The following is a 20,820-nucleotide window of genomic DNA, read 5'->3' on the forward strand; positions in this document are numbered from 1 at the left end:
GGGCACTACATCTTTTTTTTTTTTTCCTTGTTTTTCTTTTTTTTTTTTTTTTTTTTAACTTTCCCTTCTTTTTTAAATCACCTGTATGAAAAAAAAAAGTTAAAAACAAAACAAACATACAATAAAAGAACATTTCAAAGAGACCATAACAAGGGAGTAAGAAAAAGACAACTAACCTAAGATAACTGCTTAACTTCCAACATGTTCCTACTTTACCCCAAGAAAGTTACATAATATAGCAACATTTCTGTGAACTTGTTCCTACTATATCCGTCAGAAATTAGCAGACCATAGTCATTTCTGGGCATCCCCAGAACGTTAAATAGCTTATCTGTTCTTCTTGGATTATTGTTCCCCCTTCCTTAATTGCTCTCTACTGCTAGTTCCCCTACATTCTACATTATAAACCATTTGTTTTACATTTTTCAAAGTTCACATTAGTGGTAGCATATAATATTTCTCTTTTTGTGCCTGGCTTATTTCACTCAGCATTATGTCTTCAAGGTTCATCCATGTTGTCATATGTTTCACCAGATCGTTCCTTCTTACTGCCGCGTAGTATTCCATCGTGTGTATATACCACATTTTATTTATCCACTCATCTGTTGAAGGACATTTGGGTTGTTTCCATCTCTTGGCAATTGTGAATAATGCTGCTATGAACATTGGCGTGCAGATATCTGTTCGTGTCACTGCTTTCCGATTTTCCGGGTATATACCGAGAAGTGCAATCGCTGGATCGAATGGTAGCTCTGTATCTAGTTTTCTAAGGAACTGCCAGACTGACTTCCAGAGTGGCTGAACCATTATACAGTCCCACCACAATGAATAAGAGTTCCAATTTCTCCACATCCCCTCCAGCATTTGTAGTTTCCTGTTTGTTTAATGGCAGCCATTCTAACCGGTGTTAGATGGTATCTCATTGTGGTCTTAATTTGCATCTCTCTAATAGCTAGTGAAGCTGAACATTTTTTCATGTGTTTCTTGGCCATTTGTATTTCCTCTTCAGAGAACTGTCTTTTCATATCTTTTGCCCATTTTATAATTGGGCTGTCTGTACTATTGTCATTGAGTTGTAGGATTTCTTTGTATATGCAAGATATCAGTCTTTTGTCAGATACATGGTTTCCAAAAATTTTTTCCCATTGAGTTGGCTGCCTCTTTACCTTTTTGAGAAATTCCTTTGAGGTGCAGAAACTTCTAAGCTTGAGGAGTTCCCATTTATCTATTTTCTCTTTTGTTGCTTGTGCTTTGGGTGTAAAGTCTAGGAAGTGGCCGTCTAATACAAGGTCTTGAAGATGTTTTCCTACATTATCTTCTAGGAGTTTTATGGTACTTTCTTTTATATTGAGATCTTTGGTCCATTTTGAGTTAATTTTTGTGTAGGGGGTGAGGTAGGGGTCCTTTTTCATTCTTTTGGATATGGATATCCAACTCTCCCAGCCCCATTTGTTGAAAAGACCATTATGGCTCAGTTCAGTGACTTTGGGGGCCTTATCAAAGATCAGTCGGCCATAGATCTGAGGGTCTATCTCTGAATTCTCAATTCGATTCCATTGATCTATATGTCTATCTTTGTGCCAGTACCATGCTGTTTTGGCAACTGTGGCTTTATAATAAGCTTCAAAGTCAGGGAGTGTAAGTCCTCCCACTTCGTTTTTCTTTTTTAGAGTGTCTTTAGCAATTCGAGGCATCTTCCCTTTCCAAATAAATTTGATAACTAGCTTTTCCAAGTCTGCAAAGTAGGTTGTTGGAATTTTGATTGGGATTGCATTGAATCTGTAGATGAGTTTGGGTAGAATTGACATCTTAATGACATTTAGCCTTCCTATCCATGAACATGGAATATTTTTCCATCTTTTAAGGTCCCCTTCTATTTCTTTTAGTAGAGTTATGTAGTTTTCTTTGTATAGGTCTTTTACATCTTTGGTTAAGTTGATTCCTAGGTACTTGATTTTTTTAGTTGCTATTGAAAATGGTATCTTTTTCTTGAGTGTCTCTTCAGTTTGTTCATTTCTAGCATATAGAAACATTACTGACTTATGTGCATTAATCTTGTATCCCGCTACTTTGCTAAATTTGTTTATTAGCTCTAGTAGCTGTATCGTCGATTTCTCAGGGTTTTCTAGATATAAGATCATATCATCTGCAAACAATGACAGTTTTACTTCTTCTTTTCCAATTTGGATGCCTTTTATTTCTTTGTCTTGCCGGATTCCCCTGGCTAGCACTTCCAGCACAATGTTGAATAACAGTGGTGACAGCGGGCATCCTTGTCTTGTTCCTGATCTTAGAGGGAAGGCTTTCAGTCTCTCACCATTGAGTACTATGCTGGCTGTGGGTTTTTCATATATGCTCTTTATCATGTTGAGGAAGTTTCCTTCAATTCCTACCTTTTGAAGTGTTTTTATCAAAAAGGGATGTTGGATTTTGTCAAATGCTTTTTCAGCATCTATTGAGATGATCAATTGATTTTTCCCTTTCGAGTTTTTAATGTGTTGTAATACATTGATTGTTTTTCTTATGTTGAACCATCCTTGCATGCCTGGAATGAACCCCACTTGGTCATGGTGTATGATTTTTTTAATGTGTCTTTGGATTCGATTTGCAAGTATTTTGTTGAGGATTTTTGCATCTATATTCATTAGGGAGATTGGCCGGTAGTTTTCCTTTTTTGTAGCATCTTTGCCTGGTTTTGGTATTAGATTGATGTTAGCTTCATAAAATGAGTTAGGTAGTGTTCCATTTTCTTCAATGTTTTGAAAGAGTTTGAGTAAGATTGGTGTCAGTTCTTTCTGGAAAGTTTGGTAGAATTACCCTGTGAAGCCATCTGGCCCTGGGCATTTATTTGTGGGAAGATTTTTGATGACTGATTGGATCTCTTTGCTTGTGATGGGTTGGTTGAGGTCTTCTAATTCTTCTCTGGTCAGTCTAGGTTGTTCATATGTTTCCAGGAAATTGTCCATTTCTTCTACATTATCCAGTTTGTTGCCATACAGTTGTTCATAATATCCTCTTATAATTTTTTTAATTTCTTCAGGATCTGCAGTTATGTCACCTTTTTCATTCAGTATTTTGTTTATATGGGTCTTCTCTCTTTTTGATTTTGTCAGTCTAGCTAGGGGCTTGTCAATCTTGTTGATCTTCTCAAAGAACCAACTTTTGGTGATATTTATCCTCTCTATTGTTTTTTTGTTCTCGATGTCATTTATTTCTGCTTTAATCCTTGTTATTTCTTTTCTTGTACTTGGTTTAGGATTGGTTTGCTGTTCATTTTCTAGCTTCTTCAGTTGATCCATTAGTTCTTTGATTCTGGCTCTTTCTTCCTTTTTAATATATGCATTTAGTGCTATAAATTTTCCCCTTAGCACTGCTTTTGCTGCATCCCATAGGTTTTGGTGTGTTGTGTTCTCATTTTCATTCATCTCTATATATTTAGCAATTTCTCTTGCTATTTCTTCTTTAACCCACTGATTGTTTAGGAGTGTGTTGTTTAACCTCCAGGTATTTGTGAATTTTCTAAGTCTCTGATGGTTATTGACTTCTAATTGTATTCCATTGTGGTCAGAGAATGTGCTTTGAATAATTTCAATCTTTTTAAATTTATTGAGGCTTGTTTTATGTCCCAGCATATGATCTATTCTGGAGAAAGTTCCATGAGCACTAGAAAAGTATGTGTATCCTGGTGATTTGGGATGTAATGTCCTGTATATGTCTGTTAAATCTAATTCATTTATCAGATTGTTTAGGTTTTCAATTTCCTTATTGGTCTTCTGTCTGGTTGATCTATCTATAGGAGAGAGTGATGTGTTGAAGTCTCCCACAATTATTGTGGAAACATCAATTGCTTCCTTTAGTTTTGCCAGTGTTTCTCTCATGTATTTTGTGGCACCTTGATTGGGTGCATAGACATTTACGATTGTTATTTCTTCTTGCTGAATTGCCCCTTTTATTAGTATGTAGTGGCCTTCTTTGTCTCTCAAAACATCCCTGCATTTGAAGTCTATTTTATCTGAGATTAATATTGCTACACCTGCTTTCTTTTGGCTGTAGCTTGCATGAAATATTTTTTTCCATCCTTTCACTTTCAGTTTCTTTGTGTCCCTGTGTCTAAGATGAGTCTCTTGTATGCAACATATTGATGGTTCATTTCTTTTGATCCATTCTGCGAATCTATATCTTTTAATTGGGGAGTTTAATCCATTTACATTCAACGTTAAAACCGTGAAGGCATTTCTTGAATCGGCCATCTTATCCTTTGGTTTATGTTTGCCATATTTTTCCCCTCTCTCTATTAATATCCTTTATTGTACCCATACCGAATCTCTTTAGTACTGAACCTTTCTCCAAGTCTCTCTATCCTGTCTTTGTTTCTCTGTCTGTAGGGCTCCCTTTAGTATCTTCAGTAGGGCAGGTCTCTTGTTAGCAAATTCTCTCAGCATTTGTTTGTCTGTGAAAAATTTAAGCTCTCCCTCAAATTTGAAGGAGAGCTTTGCTGAATAAAGTATTCTTGGCTGGAAATTTTTCTCACTCAGAATTTTAAATATATCGTGCCACTGCCTTCTTGCCTCCATGGTGGCTGCTGAGTAGTCACTACTTAGTCTTATGTTGTTTCCTTTGTATGTGGTGAATTGCTTTTCTCTTGCTGCTTTCAGAACTTGCTCCTTCTCTTCTGTGTTTGACAGTGTGATCAGTATATGTCTCGGAGTGGGTTTATTTGGATTTATTCTATTTGGGGTTCGCTGAGCATTTATGATTTGTGTATTTATGTTGTTTTGAAGATTTGGGAAGTTTTCCCCAACAATTTCTTTGAATACTCTTCCTATACCTTTACCCTTTTCTTCCCCTTCTGGGACACCAATGAGTCTTATATTTGGACGTTTCATATTATCTATCATATCCCTGAGGTCCATTTCGATTTTTTAAATTTTTTTCCCCATTCTTTCTTTTATGCTTTCATTTTCCATTCTGTCATCTTCCAGGTCACTGATTCGTTGTTCAACTTCCTCTAGTCTTGTACTATGAGTGTCCAGAATCTTTTTAATTTGGTCAACAGTTTCTTTAATTTCCATAAGATCATCCATTTTTTTATTTAGTCTTGCAATGTCTTCTTTATGCTCTTCTAGAGTCTTCTTGATTTCCTTCATATCCCGTACTATGGTCTCATTGTTCATCTTTAGTTCTTTGAGTAGCTGCTCTAGGTGCTGTGTCTCTTCTGGTCTTTTGATTTGGGTGCTTGGGCTTGGGTTATCCATATCGTCTGGTTTTTTCATATGCTTTATAATTTTCTGTTGTTTTTGGCCTCGTGGCATTTGCTGAACTTGATAGGGTTCTTTTAGGGTTTGTAGACCTATTGAAGTCCTTATCTCTAATTTATCAGATCTACAGCTTCGTGGAGTACTTTCTCTAACTAACCAGCAGGTGGCGTCCACGAGCCACCTGTTCTCCACAAGCCAGTTCTCCCCTGCTTAGCCTTTTTGGTCAGTGGGGGAGTGAGTCTTGTGGGTCCCAAGTGGTGTATCAAGCTTGCGTGTGTAGTTGGTGTTGCCTGCCCTATATGTGGGGCGTGTTTCTGGGCAGTCGGGGAGGGGGGGTGGCCCTAACAATCAAATCTCCCTGATGATCCTAGAGTTTTAAAGCTGCTGCAATAGTCTAATCCTTCAGTTCAGTCCTGCCACGGTTTGTCTCTGCCACTGACCCACAAGTCTTTGGTATTGGCGTATGGCTCCTGAGACTTGCAAGTGGGCCCCTCTTCCAGGCTGTGCACCCCGGGTCCTCTGTTGAGGGATGACTGTGCTATGTCACAGGTGAGTGCCGTACCCCCAGGGCAGTTCTGGGCTTCTGAGCTGTGTAGGGAGGCTCCCAGTCTGCTCAAATGATGGCTCAATGGGGCTTTGTTAATTCACACTGCTCCACCTTCCCAGCTCTGGGACAATCAGCTGAGGTTGCAGGGAAGGCTAATGTCCACGCCCAGTTTTGTGGTGTGTGCCTGTTATTCGAAGCACTTCCGTCACACTGGGTTGTCTGGGGCAGCTCTGGGCTATGGGGCTGGCGATGGGCACGAGTGTTTCCTGTCCACCAGGATGGTGGCTGTGAGCAGACACCCCCCTTTTCTTGGGAAGTTGTGGTGTTTAGTGAATTTTCTCAGCCACTGGATTATTGCCTTTTGTCTCAGAGCTCTCTTAGTTCTGCTCTTGACTTGACGTGCCCAAATTGTAATTCTTTGAAGCTTTCTGTATTGGGCTTCTTAGAGTAATTGTTTCAGAAAAAGAAAAAAGGATTAAAAAAAAAAAAAAAAAAGGGCCTTCCTCAGAGATCTAATGGGTTATTGAAATGCTAATAGACAAAGCAACCAGGGCCATTAAGGAAAGGTCCACAGGGCAGAGAGATCAGCTTTTCTTCAGGATTTGCATATGCGCCTCAAGGCCTGAGCTCCACCCTTCCCCTTTCTGTGTTCACCAGAACTCCAAAAATCCTCTGCTTTTATTTTGGAGTTTTTTCGCGTTATTTTTTTTTTTCTATGCCTGTCTCCTCTCTGCTGGGCTGGCAGCTCTCAGATTCTCTGGTGTCTGGTCTCAGTCTATCTATGGTTGGAGTATGAATCAGTAGAATGCGTTTCTGAGAAGGGCTACCACTGCAATTCTCCCTTCTCCTTCCCGGAGCTGGCAGCCCCTCCTCCCATGGGACTGAGCCTGGCAGGGAGGGGCGCGGGTCCCCTGGCCGCAAAAACTTACAGATTTCGCTGATCTCAGCAGTTCAACATTTTCATGAGTGTTGTATGAAGTATGCCTGAAGTCAGATTGCTCTGTGGTGTCCAGTCCACGCAGTTCCTGGCTTTTTACCTACTTTCCTGGAGGAGTAACTAAAACTTACAGCTCACCAGTGTGCCATCTTGCCCCGCCCCTGTTGGCTTTTATAAAGGGGATTTATTAGGTCACAAATTTACAGTTCTAAGGCCATCAAAGTGTCCAAATTAAGTCATCAACAGGAGGATACCTTCACTGAAAAATGGCCAATGGCATCTGAAACACCTCTGTCAGCTGGGAAGGCACATGACTGGCATTTGCTGGTCCTTTGCTCCTGGACTGTGTTTCAAAACGGCTTTCTCCCAAATGTCTCTGGGCTTGTCTCTCTTAGCTTCTTCAGCTCTTGTGCATCTAAGCATTGGGGTCCTCTCTTAGCTGCTCCAGAGCAAACTCCAGGCTAGCATCTCCAAACGTCTCCAAGCAGCTCAAAGCATCAGCAAGTATCTCTCCAAAAGTCTCTCTCAGCTGCTCTGAGCTCCTTCTGTCTGTGAGCTCTCTTATAGGACTTCAGTAATTTAATTAAGACCCACCTTAAATGGGCAGGGTCCACATCTCCATGGAAATAATTTAATCAAATGTTTCCACCCTAATCAAGACTGATACATCTGCCCCCACAAGACTGCATTAAAGAATATGGCTTTTTCTGGGGGACATAATATATTCAAACCAGCAATTCTGTCCCCTGGGCCCGAAAAAGACATGGTCTTTCTATATACAAAATACATTCATCCCATCACAATATCAAAAAACTTAAATCATGTCAGTAACAATAGGCAAGCACAAGATCTTATCAAAATCAGTTACAGGAATGGTCTGTTCCAACACAAATTACCCTCTGGCTGTGGACCTATGAAATATAGAACAAGTTATCTGCTTCCAATATACAAAGGAGGGACAGTCATAGTCTTTAAGTTTTAAAACACTGAATGGGTCCCCAAAGTAAACAACTCAAAAATAGTCATTTTAGTGCAATTAATACAAAGTTTCCTCAGCCATTAAGAAAGAATTGCTACAGCTGGGGGGGGGGCATGGGGGAGCACTGTGAAAGAGAAACAAGCCATACACCCGAGAAAAACAGTAAAACTATATTGTGTAATATTCCGGTAACATCTCTGATCATTTTTCTGCAAGCTTGTTTAAGAAAGAGCAGAATTACATAGCTTCGGGCCTGTGTTAATTGGTCCCTATCAGGCATGGAATTGTATTGCTTTGTAAGGCTAATGCACAGTTGCAGACAAATCATTCCTTTCTTCTGATGAATGAATTTCTGGCATCTTTGAGTGATGGTTCCAGGTTGCCAAGACACAGGTGTTACCCAAACAAGTGATAAAGGTGGCTTAAACAAACCAGTATCCCTATATCTAGCTTAACAAATTATGTAAACATTTCTTCCTCCAACTATATAAATCTTCCTCCCTCAAACATACTTTGTATCTGCTTGGTTCTTCATTGTCTTGCTGGTTCCCTATTAAGAAGCTCAATGAATACTTTGAAACGTGCTCATTGTTAATTTGCTTTATCATTACAAAGGTAGCTGGATATGTAAAAAGCAAAGCATAAGAGCAAAGGAGGCAGATTTAAGGAAGGAGAAGATGAGAAAATTAGAGATGGGTGCATTCTTCTTTCCTTAAATTATTTTCTTCTATTTCTGGTTACTAGTTTAACTTGCAATTTTCATATGAGACTTTCATAACAGGTGAAAACAGAACTATCGATTGATCGTTCTACAGGAAAATAAAACAGCTAAGTTTTGTGCTGAGTAAATTAATTAACAACATTGTTCAGCTTTCTGCCACACTTAGTGGAGTGAACACATTTGTTTGATTTCAGTGAGGCACGGACATGGGAGCCTTTGACATCTCCAGGTTGATTTTATAAAAAGTAGTACAGATGGCCCTTGAAAAATGAAGCTGTAAAAGAGCCCTTGCATTCAACTGTTACAGCGTTTCATCCTGAGAGCAGGAGGCTCTGCTATATACTGAATCTTTACAGCAAGATGACTAAGCTGAATTAACAATACCATGTTAAAGTATTGAAATATTGAAACATTAAGTTTACTGATTTAAAAATGACTGCATTGTCTGGACTCCTGAAGACAATTATATAATAATGTAGATTACAAGGGATGACAGTGTGATTGTGAAGACCTTGTGGCTCACACCCCCTTTATCTAGTGTATGGATGAGTGGAGGAATGGGGATAAAAACTGAAGGACAAGTGGGGTGGAATGGTGGGATGGTTTGGGTGTTCTTTTTTCACTTTTGTTTTTTGTTCTTGTTCTGGTTCTTTCTGATGTGAGGGGAATGTTCGGGGATAGACTGTGGTGGTGAACGCATAACTATGTTGTCGTGCTGTGGACGGTGGACTGTGTATCATGGATGATTGTGTGGTGTGTGAATGTATTTCAATAAAACTGAATTTAATAAAAAAAAATGACTGCATTGACGTAATATATATCTGCCCATTTTAGTCCATTTCACAGCCAATTGCCTCAATTGAAACTTACATTCACTTTAAAAAATGGCAGCTACAAATGTACGTGTGAACAATGTTATGAACACAATTTAATTATCTAACTTCAATTTGTCTAAGTGTTAACTAGCAAATATACTTTTTCTCCTGCTCTGAAATATATACATATACACAAAGTATACTTAAAGTATACTTTAAGTAATGAAGTAAGCACTACTGTCCATTTCTTAATCTGAAGCTCTTGCAAATTAAGTGATTCCCCTTCATAGAACTTTGTGAGCTCTATCTTAATGTGTAAAATTAAAATGCTAGTAGATAACAGGCTATCAAAACATACAAACTTTAGAAGGGAACAAGGGATTTTTCTAGGAAGAGAAGTAATAGAGTGACAAGAACACAAAGAATTGTTTGAAGTCTCCCAGAATCACTCCTTTTGGATACCTGCTCATATCCAAGGAGAGAATTGTGTGTACGCTCAACATTCCAAATTCAGCTGGCAAGTCCATCAACCTACAACTTCTTTGAAACTTTGAAGTTTGCAGGTGCTAAGTATCTCAAAAAGTTGGTCTCCTCTGGAAAAAGTAACAAATATTTCCAAACTTCAAATGTGTATCTTCTGGAACATCTATTTACAATGCTTTATAAAGAAAAATCATTGCTATGTCACAATACCTTGAAAACAGTGCCAATCCTAGTGTGTGTGTTTATTATATATGTGTGTGTGTGGGAGTATGTGTGAATGTGTATGTATGTGTGTGTGTGAGTGCCTGAGGGTATTAGGGGTGGGAGCTAAGAGCCAGTGAGGGAATATCTGGGCTTAAATAAAATTTTTTAGTACTTCCCCAATGTTTCTCTGGATTCATTCAAATATGGAAAAGGTAAGCACAGTAGCAAAAAATATGTAAGTGCCATAATGGTAAGGACCTAACAAGATGACTTATACATTGTTCCTGTGTAATATGTATCTGTTGAATGTACGAATGTATAAATGACTCAGGATGCCTCTTTTTGGGAGGGTGGCAGTCTAATTACAGAAACTCTAAACAAAAAATTATAGAATAACAAATTCACTTGTAAATAAAGTTTCAATTCAAGATAAATTATTTATACGTTTCAGGTATTTTGAATGGGCACAGAGGTCAAGCTTAATGTAGGAAATTTAAAATCTCTTGGCTGTCCCAGGCCTCCTGGCCTTTCTCTTTATATTCTTTGCCTATAGTAGGTCTTCTTCCATAACATTAAAAAACAAAAAAATGCAAAACAAAAATGTTTTCTGATAACTTCTTTCATCCCATGGCTGACTTCTTCACTAAATCATAGTTTTACAAACAAAATGAAAGTACATAAATTTCAAGTGCAAGTCACAGTCATAAATGGCCTTCGTGGGAAAGCAGCTCTGCTATTCATTAGCACTGAGGAAGGCCAGGGAGGCTCACTTAAGAGTCAGCAGAGGCAGGAGAAGGAGGAAGATGGTGGCATAGAGAGGAGTGGAAGCTAGTTGGTCCCCCGGGACAACTAATAAATAACCAGGAACAACTAGTAAATAACTGCTGGGGACACACGTGGACTGTCCACACATTATACACCAACCTGGACTGGGAGGAATGCCTGAGATTGCAGCATAAAACCTGTAAGTAAAAACTGCATATCTGAGCTGAGTGCCCCTCTACCCAAAGTAGCCCAAACCACGAAGCGTCACAGTGCTAGAGAGCAGCACTCTTTGAACAAGCGAATATACCTCAGCCCAGCTCCAACTGAGGTTTTAATTAACAAACGTTGACTGCTCAATACAAGCTATGAATCCCCAACAAGCAGACAGTGGCTTTTGGTGATGACTTGGAGAGCCAGAGGACCTCTCTGGGAGGGAGGGAAGCCCAGAAGACCAGGTGCTGTCTCTGGCCAACAGAAGAAACTGAGGGTGGCCATGGACTGGCCCCAAAGGGGGGCTTCCTGTCCCTTTTTTGGCTCAGTGGAGAAAGCCTCAGCCATTTTCAGTTCCCATTGCTCAGACCCCAGACAATGATGGAGATAATACAGTTAGAGAGATTATTCAAATGCAAATGATATCTCCCTAGGGGGTGTATCTTCCCTAAGAGGAAAGAGGTGGTGCTAAGATCTACTACCCACCTTCCTTTCAGAACCAGACCCCAGAGCCTGTGAAAAAACAGCCATGGGCCACACCTCCTTACACCAGTCTAGAGTGACAGGCTGACAGGTGCCACTTGCTGGGCAGATAAGCACAGTGGCCTGAGGCCTCAAAGGATGTATCAATCTTCTAAGACCCATGCTCAGGGAAACCTGATACTATTGCCTCCTTCTGAGACCTGAGCCTATTCTGGTCTGGGAAAACTTGATTGGGGTAACCAAGAAAATCAGATGCCTAGACAACAGAAAACTACAACCTACACTAAGAAAAATGAAGTTATAGCCTAGTCAAAGGAACAAACTTACACTTCAACTGAGACACAGGAATTGAAACAACTAATGCTAAATCAATTCAAAAAGTTTAGGGAAGATATGGAAAAGAGATGAAGTATATAATGAAAACACTGGGCATACATAAGGTAGAAATCAGAAGTTTGAAAAAACAACTGGCAAAACCTATGGAAATGGAAGGCACAACACAAGAGACGAAAGACACAATGGAGACACACAACAGAAGATCTTAAGAGACAGAAGAAAACACTCAGGAACTGGAGAATAAGACACCTGAAAGCCTACACACAAAAGAAAAGAAAGAGAAAAGAATGGAAAAATATGAGCAACATCTCGGGGAACTGAATGACAACATGAGACACAGAAATGTACATGTCATGGGTGTCCCAGAAGGAGATGAGAAAGGAAAAGGGGCAGAAGCAATAATAGAGGAAATAATCAATGAAAATTTCCCATCTCTTATGAAAGACATAGAATTACAGATCCAAGAAGTACAGAGTACCCCAAACAGAATAGATCTGAATAGGCCTATGCCAAGACACCTAATAATCAGATTATCAATCATCAAAGACAAAGAGAGAATCCTGAAAGCAGCAAGAGAAAAGTGATCCATCACATACAAAGGAAGCTTGATAAGACTATGTGCAGATTTCTCAGTAGAAACCATGGAGGCAAGAAGGAAGTGGGATGATGTATTTAAGACACTGAAAGAGAAAAACCACCAACCAAGAATCCTGTATCTGGCAAAACTGTTCTTCAAATATGAGGGAGAGCTTAAAATATTGTCAGACAAACAGACGATGACAGAGTTTGTGAACAAGATACCTGCTCTACAGGAAATACGAAAGGGAGCGCTACAGACAGAAAGGGAAAGACAGGAGTGAGAGGTTTGAAACACAATTTTGGGAGATAGTAGCACAGGAATGTAAGTACACTGAACAAAGATGACTGAGTATGGTTGAAAGAGGAAGGTTAGGAGCATGTGGGACACCAGAAGGAAAGAGGAAAGATAAAGACTGGGACTGTATAACTCAGTGAAACCTAGGGTGCTTAACAATTGTGATAAAATGTACAAATATGTTTTTACATGAGGAAGAACAAATGAATGTCAACACTGCAAGGTGCTAAAAATAGGGTGAGATTGGGGGAAATATACAATCAATGCAAACTAGAGACTATAATTAACAGAAACATTGTTTTATGCTTCCTTGATTGTAACAAATGCAATATACCAAAGCTAAATGCACATGATGGGGGGACATAGGGAAGGAGTATGGGACTCTTGGCATTGGTGATGTCTGACTCTTTATCGTGCTTTAATTTAAGGCTATATCTCCTTTTGTTGTTTCCTAGCTGTCAGGTTTTTTTTTTTCTCTCTCTCTTTCTTTTTTTCTTTTTCTTTACTCTCTCTACCTTCTTTGACTCTTCCAACTTCTTTGTGGAAGAAATGGAGATGTCCTTATATAGACAGCGGTGATGGTGGTAAATACCTATATATGTGACCATACAGGGAACCATCAATTGTTTACTTAGGATGGAATGTATTGTGGGTAAACAAACCATCTTAAAAAAATGGGCTGTGAAGAAACCTTGAGGGCACTATATTGAGTGAAATAAGACAGACACACAAGGACAAATATTGCAGAGTCTCACTGATATGAACTTATTATAATATGTAAACTCATTGTGCCAGTTTGAATGTATTATGTCCCCCCAAACGCCATTATCTTTGATCTAATCTTGTGTGGGCAGACCTACCAGTGCTAATTAGATTGCAATTCTCTGAGTGTTTCCATGGAGATGTGCCCCACCCAACTGTGGGTGATGATTCTGATCGGATAATTTCCATGGAGGTGTTGCCCCACCCATTCAGGGTGGGTCTAAAATCACTGGAGCCATATAAATGAGCTGACAAACAGAAGGAACTTAGTGCAGCTGTGAGTGACATTTTGAAGAGGAGCTACAGCCAAGAGGGACACTTTGAAGAAAGCACAGGAGCTGCGGATGAGAGACAGTTTGAAGACGGCTGTTGAAAGTAGACTCTTGCTCTGGAGAAGCTGAGAGAGGAAAAATATCCCAAGCAAAACTAAGAGTGACATTTTTGAGGAACTGCAGCCTAGAGACGAATGTCCTGGGAGAAAGCCATTTTGAACCCAGAACTTTGGAACAGACGCCAGCCACGTGCCTTCCCAGCTAACAGAGGTTTTCCAGACACCATTGGCCATCCTCCAGTGAAGGTACCCAATTGCTGATGTGTTACCTCGGATACTTTATGGCCTTAAGACTGTGACTGTGTAACCAAATAAACCCCTTTTATAAAAGCCAATCCATCTCTGGTGTTTTGCATTCCGGCAGCATTAGCAAACTAGAACACTCATAGACATGAAATATAAGTTACCAGGATATAGAACAAGACTAAAGAATGGGGAGCAGTTGCTTATTATAAGCAGAATGTTCAACTAGGGTAAACTTAAATGTTTGGAAATGGACAGAGGTGATGGTAGCCATTGTGAGAATAACTAACAGTGCTGAATGGTGTGTGAAGATGGTGGAAAGGGTAAGCTCAGAGTCATGTATGTTACCAGAAGGAAAGTTGGAGATTAAAAGATGGGAATGTATAAAACAGTGAATCTTGTGGTGGATAATGTCCATGATTAACTGTACAAATATTAGAAATCTCTCTCATGAACTAGAACAAATAGATGACACTATAACTAGAAGTAAATAATAGAGGTGCATTTAGGAAAAAATATACCTATTGCAAACTATATACTACAGTCAGTAGTATTTTAACATTCTTTCATCAACAGTGACAAATGTACTACACCAATACTATGAGTCAATAATGGAGGGGGGTGGTTAGAGGTATGGGAGGATTTGAGGTTCCTTTTCTTGCCTATATTTCTTTTATGGAGTAATGAAAATTTTCTAAAAATTGAAAATAAATTAATTGTGGTGATGGATGCACAACTGTATGATGGTACCGTGGGCAACTGATTGTGCACTTTGGATCTTTGGATAATTGTATGGTATGTGAACAATCACAGTAATAAAAAAAAAAGAGTCAGGAGAGGCAAACTTCAGTGCTTCCCTTTTTAATGTTAAATCTGAACAAAACTAGCTTGTCCCCAAGACTGAACTGTAATTCCTGAAGTAAATAAAGCTGGTACTAGCTATTCCATTTGCAAGGGTATAGAATTGGATTTGCTCTGCAATCTGATTATGCCAGGCCTTAGGTTTGTAAAATGAAATCTGTCAGTAACAAAAATTATGGGCTCATTTAGGCAACTCCCAAAGGCAGGAAAGGAGTTTGTGGCCTTCTATTTGTGTTTTCCTATGTATCGCAAGTTCCTATAAGATTTATTTCGAGGTCAGAGAAACATATTAACTTATATTTGACAAATTTCCTATTGAAAGGTGATTAATTTGCTTTTGTTCATAGTTTAGAAAGACAGAGTTGTGGCCAGAAGCTCTTCATTTCCTAAATTGCCTCAGAACATTCCACACCTCAGTATTTATCCATTTGACACATTTCTTTGTCAATAAATCACTATAAATGATTACATTCTAAAGGAAAGTAAAACCTATCTTATTTTTCCTACTGTTGATTTAATGAGTATCCTTTACATTCTGGCAAATGAGAATTAGAGGGCCCAGCATTTGTGGCTTCCTAGCACTGGGTGGGTTTCCAGGGGAGAGGGGTGTAAAGGAGATCAAAAAAAAAAAAAAAAATTTTGAGCTGACACATAAAATATACTGTAAACTAGAGATTAGTCAATTGCTGATTTTCCTCATGGCTGTATATATAGTAATGACTTACAGGTGGCAAAGAAATAAAATCCCTCTAGTACTAACCCAAATATTATCCCTATATGGCACCACTCCTTTCTCTGGTAAGCTAATACTATTCTCCTTGGAAAACCAGTCTTTTAAAAGCATAATAGCCATATAGTGTTTAAAAACATACAGATTTCAAAATCCTCAATTCACCACTAGACATTGGAGTACCTAGTAATACAGCAAGATTGAAGGGTCTGAAATTGCTGGACAATATAATGATGGCATACTAATAATTATTTTTATATTAAGGATTATGGGTGTGATAGTATAGATAAAGGCAACTAACTAATTGTATCACTTAGGGTAGACTGAGTTATGCTTGTAGAAGGAAATGATTTCCAAACCTTAGTGGCTTAGGAACTTATTTCTTGTTCTTGCAAAGCCATCTGTGTGCGTGGGCAACTAACTCTCCATATGCTGGCTCACATTCCAGCCTGCTTACGGTACTTAAATATCCACGTGTGATTCTGCAATTTTGATGGCAGGGAGAGTGCCCCGGAGAGTGTTATGATGGCAATTAAATGACCCTGCTCTGGCACTTCTGCTCACATTTTATTGGTCCAAACAAGCCCATGGCCACAACCTGCCCCCTCTCTAATGGGCATGCCCGGAAAGAGAGGAGAACCAAAAATATTGGTGAGTAGCATTAATGTCTATATATTTTTACAGCTCTCCAAGGAAAGTGGGAAAACTCTAGAGGAGATATTAGAATATATATGAAAAAGTTCCAAGACAGGGTGCTAAAGAATTAGAGTAGCTGAGAGAATATGAAACCCTAAATTTAACTAAGCTCTGTGGTTTAAAAACAAACAAAAACTCCCAGGGGTGTAAATCTCCCTGGCAATGAGGGACATGACTCCCAGGGATGAACCTGGGCCCAGCATCATGGGATTGAGAAAGACTTCATGACCAAAAGGAAAAAGAGAAATGAAACAAAATAAAGTTTCAGTAGCTGAGAGATTACAAACAGAGTCAAGAGGTCATTCCAGAGGTTATTCTTATGTGTTATGTAGATATCCCTTTTTAGTTTTTAGTGTATTGGAATAGCTAGAAGGAAATACCTGAAACTGCTGAACTGCAACCCAGTAGCCTTGATTTTTGAAGACAATTGTATAACTATATAGCTTACAAGGTGTGACTGTGTGATTGTGAAAACCTTGTGGCCGTTTATCCAGTGTATAGACAGATGAGTAGAAAAATGGGAATATAAAGTAAATGAATAATAGGGGGGATCGGGGATGGGAAGTTTTGGGTGTTTTTTTTTTTTTTTAACTTGTATTTTTATTCTTGCTTTTATTTTTTAATTTATTTTATTTTACTTTATTTTGGAGTAATGAAAATGTTCAAAAATTGATTTTGGTGATGAATGCACAACTATATGATGGTATGGTGAACAACTGATTATACACAATGGATGACTACAGGGTATGCGAATATATCGCAATAAAACGGAATTAAACAAACAAACAAAAAAACCAACCAACAAACCAAAAAACTTCACCTTGAATATATAACTCCCCATCCTCCCTCAAATTCACCTTAAACAGAGAATGAATGTGGAAAATAATATTTAATCTAGTCAATAGCTCAACATATTTTCAAATTAAAATGTCAATGTTTTAAAACATAAAAGTGGGGAAAATATTTGCAGATGAAATTGCTGCAATTAGGAACTGGCTCATTAATCACTTTCAATTAAATGTAATATGAAAACATAAATGAAGCTTCTTTGATTTTTATAAATCAAGGTGATAAGGTGAGCAGTACAGGCAGTCAATAATGATGAATGTCTTAAAAACAGTATTTTCCTCGCTTTCCAAATGCTGACACAGAACTAGACACAAGGACAGTATGTGAGGAGTCCAGAGGCTCTCGGATATCAGCCTGAGGTTAATACCAAGGCTCAGGATCACCAACGTGGTAAGAATAAACATGAGAATGCAACATGAAAGGAAGTAGATTGGGAGGAACTGGGGCAACCATAAAATTAAAAGAAAAATCATAAAGTCAACACAACTATAAAGAATAATCTCGCCAGTTTCTAATTTAGTTTGGTTTAGTAAATCTCCACAATTTTTTTAAAAAATGGCTCCTTTAGGAAGAAGTAGGGCTATTTCCCCAGGCTCATCCACCAGCACTATGATTAAAAGGAAATAAACCTTTGGCTGGACTGTGGACAGAGGAGAGACTGGGATTATTGAGCTGCTTTCAAAGCCCACATTTACCTTGTCTGGCCTCAAGCAACGAATGATAAGCATCCTTTGAAACTTATTTGCTTTATCTTCCCAGTCATCAGGAAAAGTCTCATGGTGTGGTTCCTATAATTACAACGGATATAGGTCAATATTATTTTGGAGATTTTTTCTAAACAGATTATTTCTAAAGAGAATAGAACATTTTGACTTATAAACCAATATTTAGAGAAAGCATTTTATGGCTAAACAAAATCAAGAATGCTATGTATCTTTTATTAAATTGGGGCAAAGTTATGAAATAAGCAATAAAAGAAAATTTAAAACACCTTGAAGCAATAAAAACTAGGGTGTGAACTAAGCATGCTGAAGTCAATGTGAAGACTAATCAATAAGAGAAAATGATTCCCTTATGGAAAAAATAAATCTGTATTTTTCCAAACAAAGACTTTTTAAAAAATCATGCCAACGACTTTCATCTACTTACAAAAATGAATATTTATTATAAAAACTAGGAAGGGCATTGAACTAAAATTGATTAGGTGTTATTTGTTTTGAATATGTTTTTTGTTTTTAAGAAAGGGAGGTTTGAGAATGTGTCTTGGCAAAGAAGAAGCCAGCAGAAAGGTAGCTATTAAAAATACACATGAAGAGAGGGTAGCATCGAGACACCAGGAGAAAAGGTAAAACCTTGGGAAATTAAAAGGGATATCTGTACCTTTGAAACTTCAGGGAAAGCTATATGGTGCATCAGATTAGCCATCTCCATGCTTCAGCACAGTGAATAAAATTTCTGTATTAAATTAGAATGAAGTATCCACAAAAGTATATTTGTCTCTATGAAACATAATTTTATCACTAACAAGGAGAGATTCAAAAGAGATACAGTCCAAAATCTTTGAATTCAAATGGAGACACAATCTCAGTGTCATGTAAAAATAAAATGTAAAAACATTTTGGAATAGGTAACCAAATAAAAAATGCTGCCCAAGTCTATTTCTCTCTTCTTCCCACTTTCCCCAAACAAGGCTCTTGCATGTTAAACCCAAGGAAAGCAGAAGATCAAGAAACAAAGGAAGAGAAAAAATTAACTGGGAATTGGCTGAATGTTAGATCTTGTGCTAAAGAAAAATCATGGGAAAGACAACAATTGCTATATATTCTAGAGGGACCATGGAGCTTTTAAAATTTCCACACATGTAAGGAGGACTGAATGGGAGTTCAAATGGAACCACTGATTTTAAAGGTAGGGATAACAGAAATCAAACTTTCATTTTAACATTTGATCAACTGATTAAAGCTTATTTATATCTTGGTTTTATTCAAAGATAAGGATAAATTGATTCAGCATTATTTTCTCCACTGAAAAAATTTGGAATAAGCAAGGAGTTTAAAAACGTACCAAACTGTCATATACTATTTTCCATCCATCTTTCAGGTGCAAAAACTCCTTACGAATAGTTTTGAAGGCAGGCAAATCATCTAATCTACATATTTCATCCCAAGATTTTTGAGGAAGCCATGTACAAGGGTTGGCATGAGGGTTATCCAGTCCAATGCCACCGGTTAACAGAAATCTCCACTCAGCTTTATTAATCTTTGGAAAACAAAGCAGCAAGAAGAGTGAGAAATGAGTGCATCATATAGATAGTAAATTTATAGCAATTTTTAAAGAGGTGGACATGGATTTTCAAGTTTTAGGTATTGATCCTTGTGAAATTCTATTGCTACTGATATAGATCAGTATTTATTCATAAGAAACCAATGTATCCATTAAAACCAGTTTTAAAAATAGCTCCATGTTAAACAGATTTATTTTTAAATAATTTTCTTCCTGAATTACTATTCTAAATATGAAATTCTGAATATATTCTATCGAATATATGTTTTCCAAAATGACTGCTTAGAGACTTTTGGCTCTAGAAATTGTAGGAAGACAGAAAGTCATCAATCTGCCATGCTTTCAATTATTTCCCATAAAACATAATGAGTTACTGCTTTGAAAATTTCACAAGCAATGCAAGAATAAAGCCTTCACTCCTTCTGAATTCAACCAGTGTATCACCATATGAAATTAATAAATCTTAGTCACATATTGTATAAAACAGTGAATCTGGATAACATTTCTCTTCCTTTCTTAAAGTGCTTCCTGTATTGTAAATGAATAGACTTTAAAAGAGAGCAATATTTACAGAAGATGTTAAGGCCAACTATCTTGCAAAAGTTCTTAAAAATATTTCCATTTACACTATTACTTGGTATAAATACATCAGTATATTTAGAAAATGTATATACATATTTATATGAGATTCTAACAGAAACTAATGCATTTTAAACTAAAACAGCATAAATAATAGCAACATAATCAACTGTTTTTATTTTTCACTTCTGTAAATTTCAGTCTAATTGTGATGTCTTGCCTTAACTATAATAACAGTAATTTAACTATTCACAACACATTTACTATATATATCTCACCAGGTAAATTAGTAAATTAATAAACCTACACTAATATTATGTTTTTTTTTCTACAAACTAAAACAGTACTGACCGCATTCTCATGTATCTGCAGATTTACGGTTAGACAGAAGGAGAAGAGAAGCTTATCCTTTTCAAAGAGTGATCGGCAGACATTAACATAAAGGGAGTAAGTAAAGTGATCCTTGAGAATTTGGAGCCTAAGAGCCAAGAGAAAGAAAAGTAAATAAAATAAAAATTCATAATCCTTTTAAAAATGCTCTTAAGAAAACCTATTACAAACCATTTAGATGTATATACTTCTAATAAACTTCCTGGTCAATTTCCCCACAAACAATCAAGGATCCTCATTAACTGAGTGCTCCAATTTGAGAGCTACACAAAATAGAGACACTTCAGCAGAATTTCATTTTGCTGTGGACTGATTTTTAAAAAAAAATCTTCCTTTTGGAAAAAAAGTCAGTGAATGTTGTATTAATCTATTGCATTAAAAAAGCTTGTTGGCTACTTTTAACTATACAGTTTCTTGGGGGAAAAATTTGACCTCTATTCCATATATACTTTATAATGATTTTTTATTATATATTACTTAAGTA

General features: G+C 37.6%; 1 protein-coding gene across 5 annotated transcripts in view; it reads right to left on the reverse strand.

The window, feature by feature from the left end:
• Window positions 1–20,820, reverse strand: part of DNAH7 (dynein axonemal heavy chain 7) — a 371,530-nt gene that overhangs the window by 88,701 nt on the left and 262,009 nt on the right. For all 5 annotated transcript variants that reach the window (XR_005218999.1, XM_037850664.1, XM_037850667.1 and 2 more), the window contains 3 exons: window positions 20,298–20,424; window positions 19,149–19,343; window positions 17,780–17,872 (listed from right to left, as the gene is read on the reverse strand). Coding sequence is in view for 4 of the 5 variants with exons in the window: in XM_037850664.1 (XP_037706592.1) it covers window positions 17,780–17,872; window positions 19,149–19,343; window positions 20,298–20,424 (415 nt within the window). In the remaining variant the exon portion in view is untranslated. The remainder of the gene's footprint in view (window positions 1–17,779; window positions 17,873–19,148; window positions 19,344–20,297; window positions 20,425–20,820) is intronic.

This window comes from Choloepus didactylus, chromosome 9 (genome assembly GCF_015220235.1).
Source record: "Choloepus didactylus isolate mChoDid1 chromosome 9, mChoDid1.pri, whole genome shotgun sequence".
NCBI lineage: Eukaryota > Metazoa > Chordata > Mammalia > Pilosa > Megalonychidae > Choloepus > Choloepus didactylus.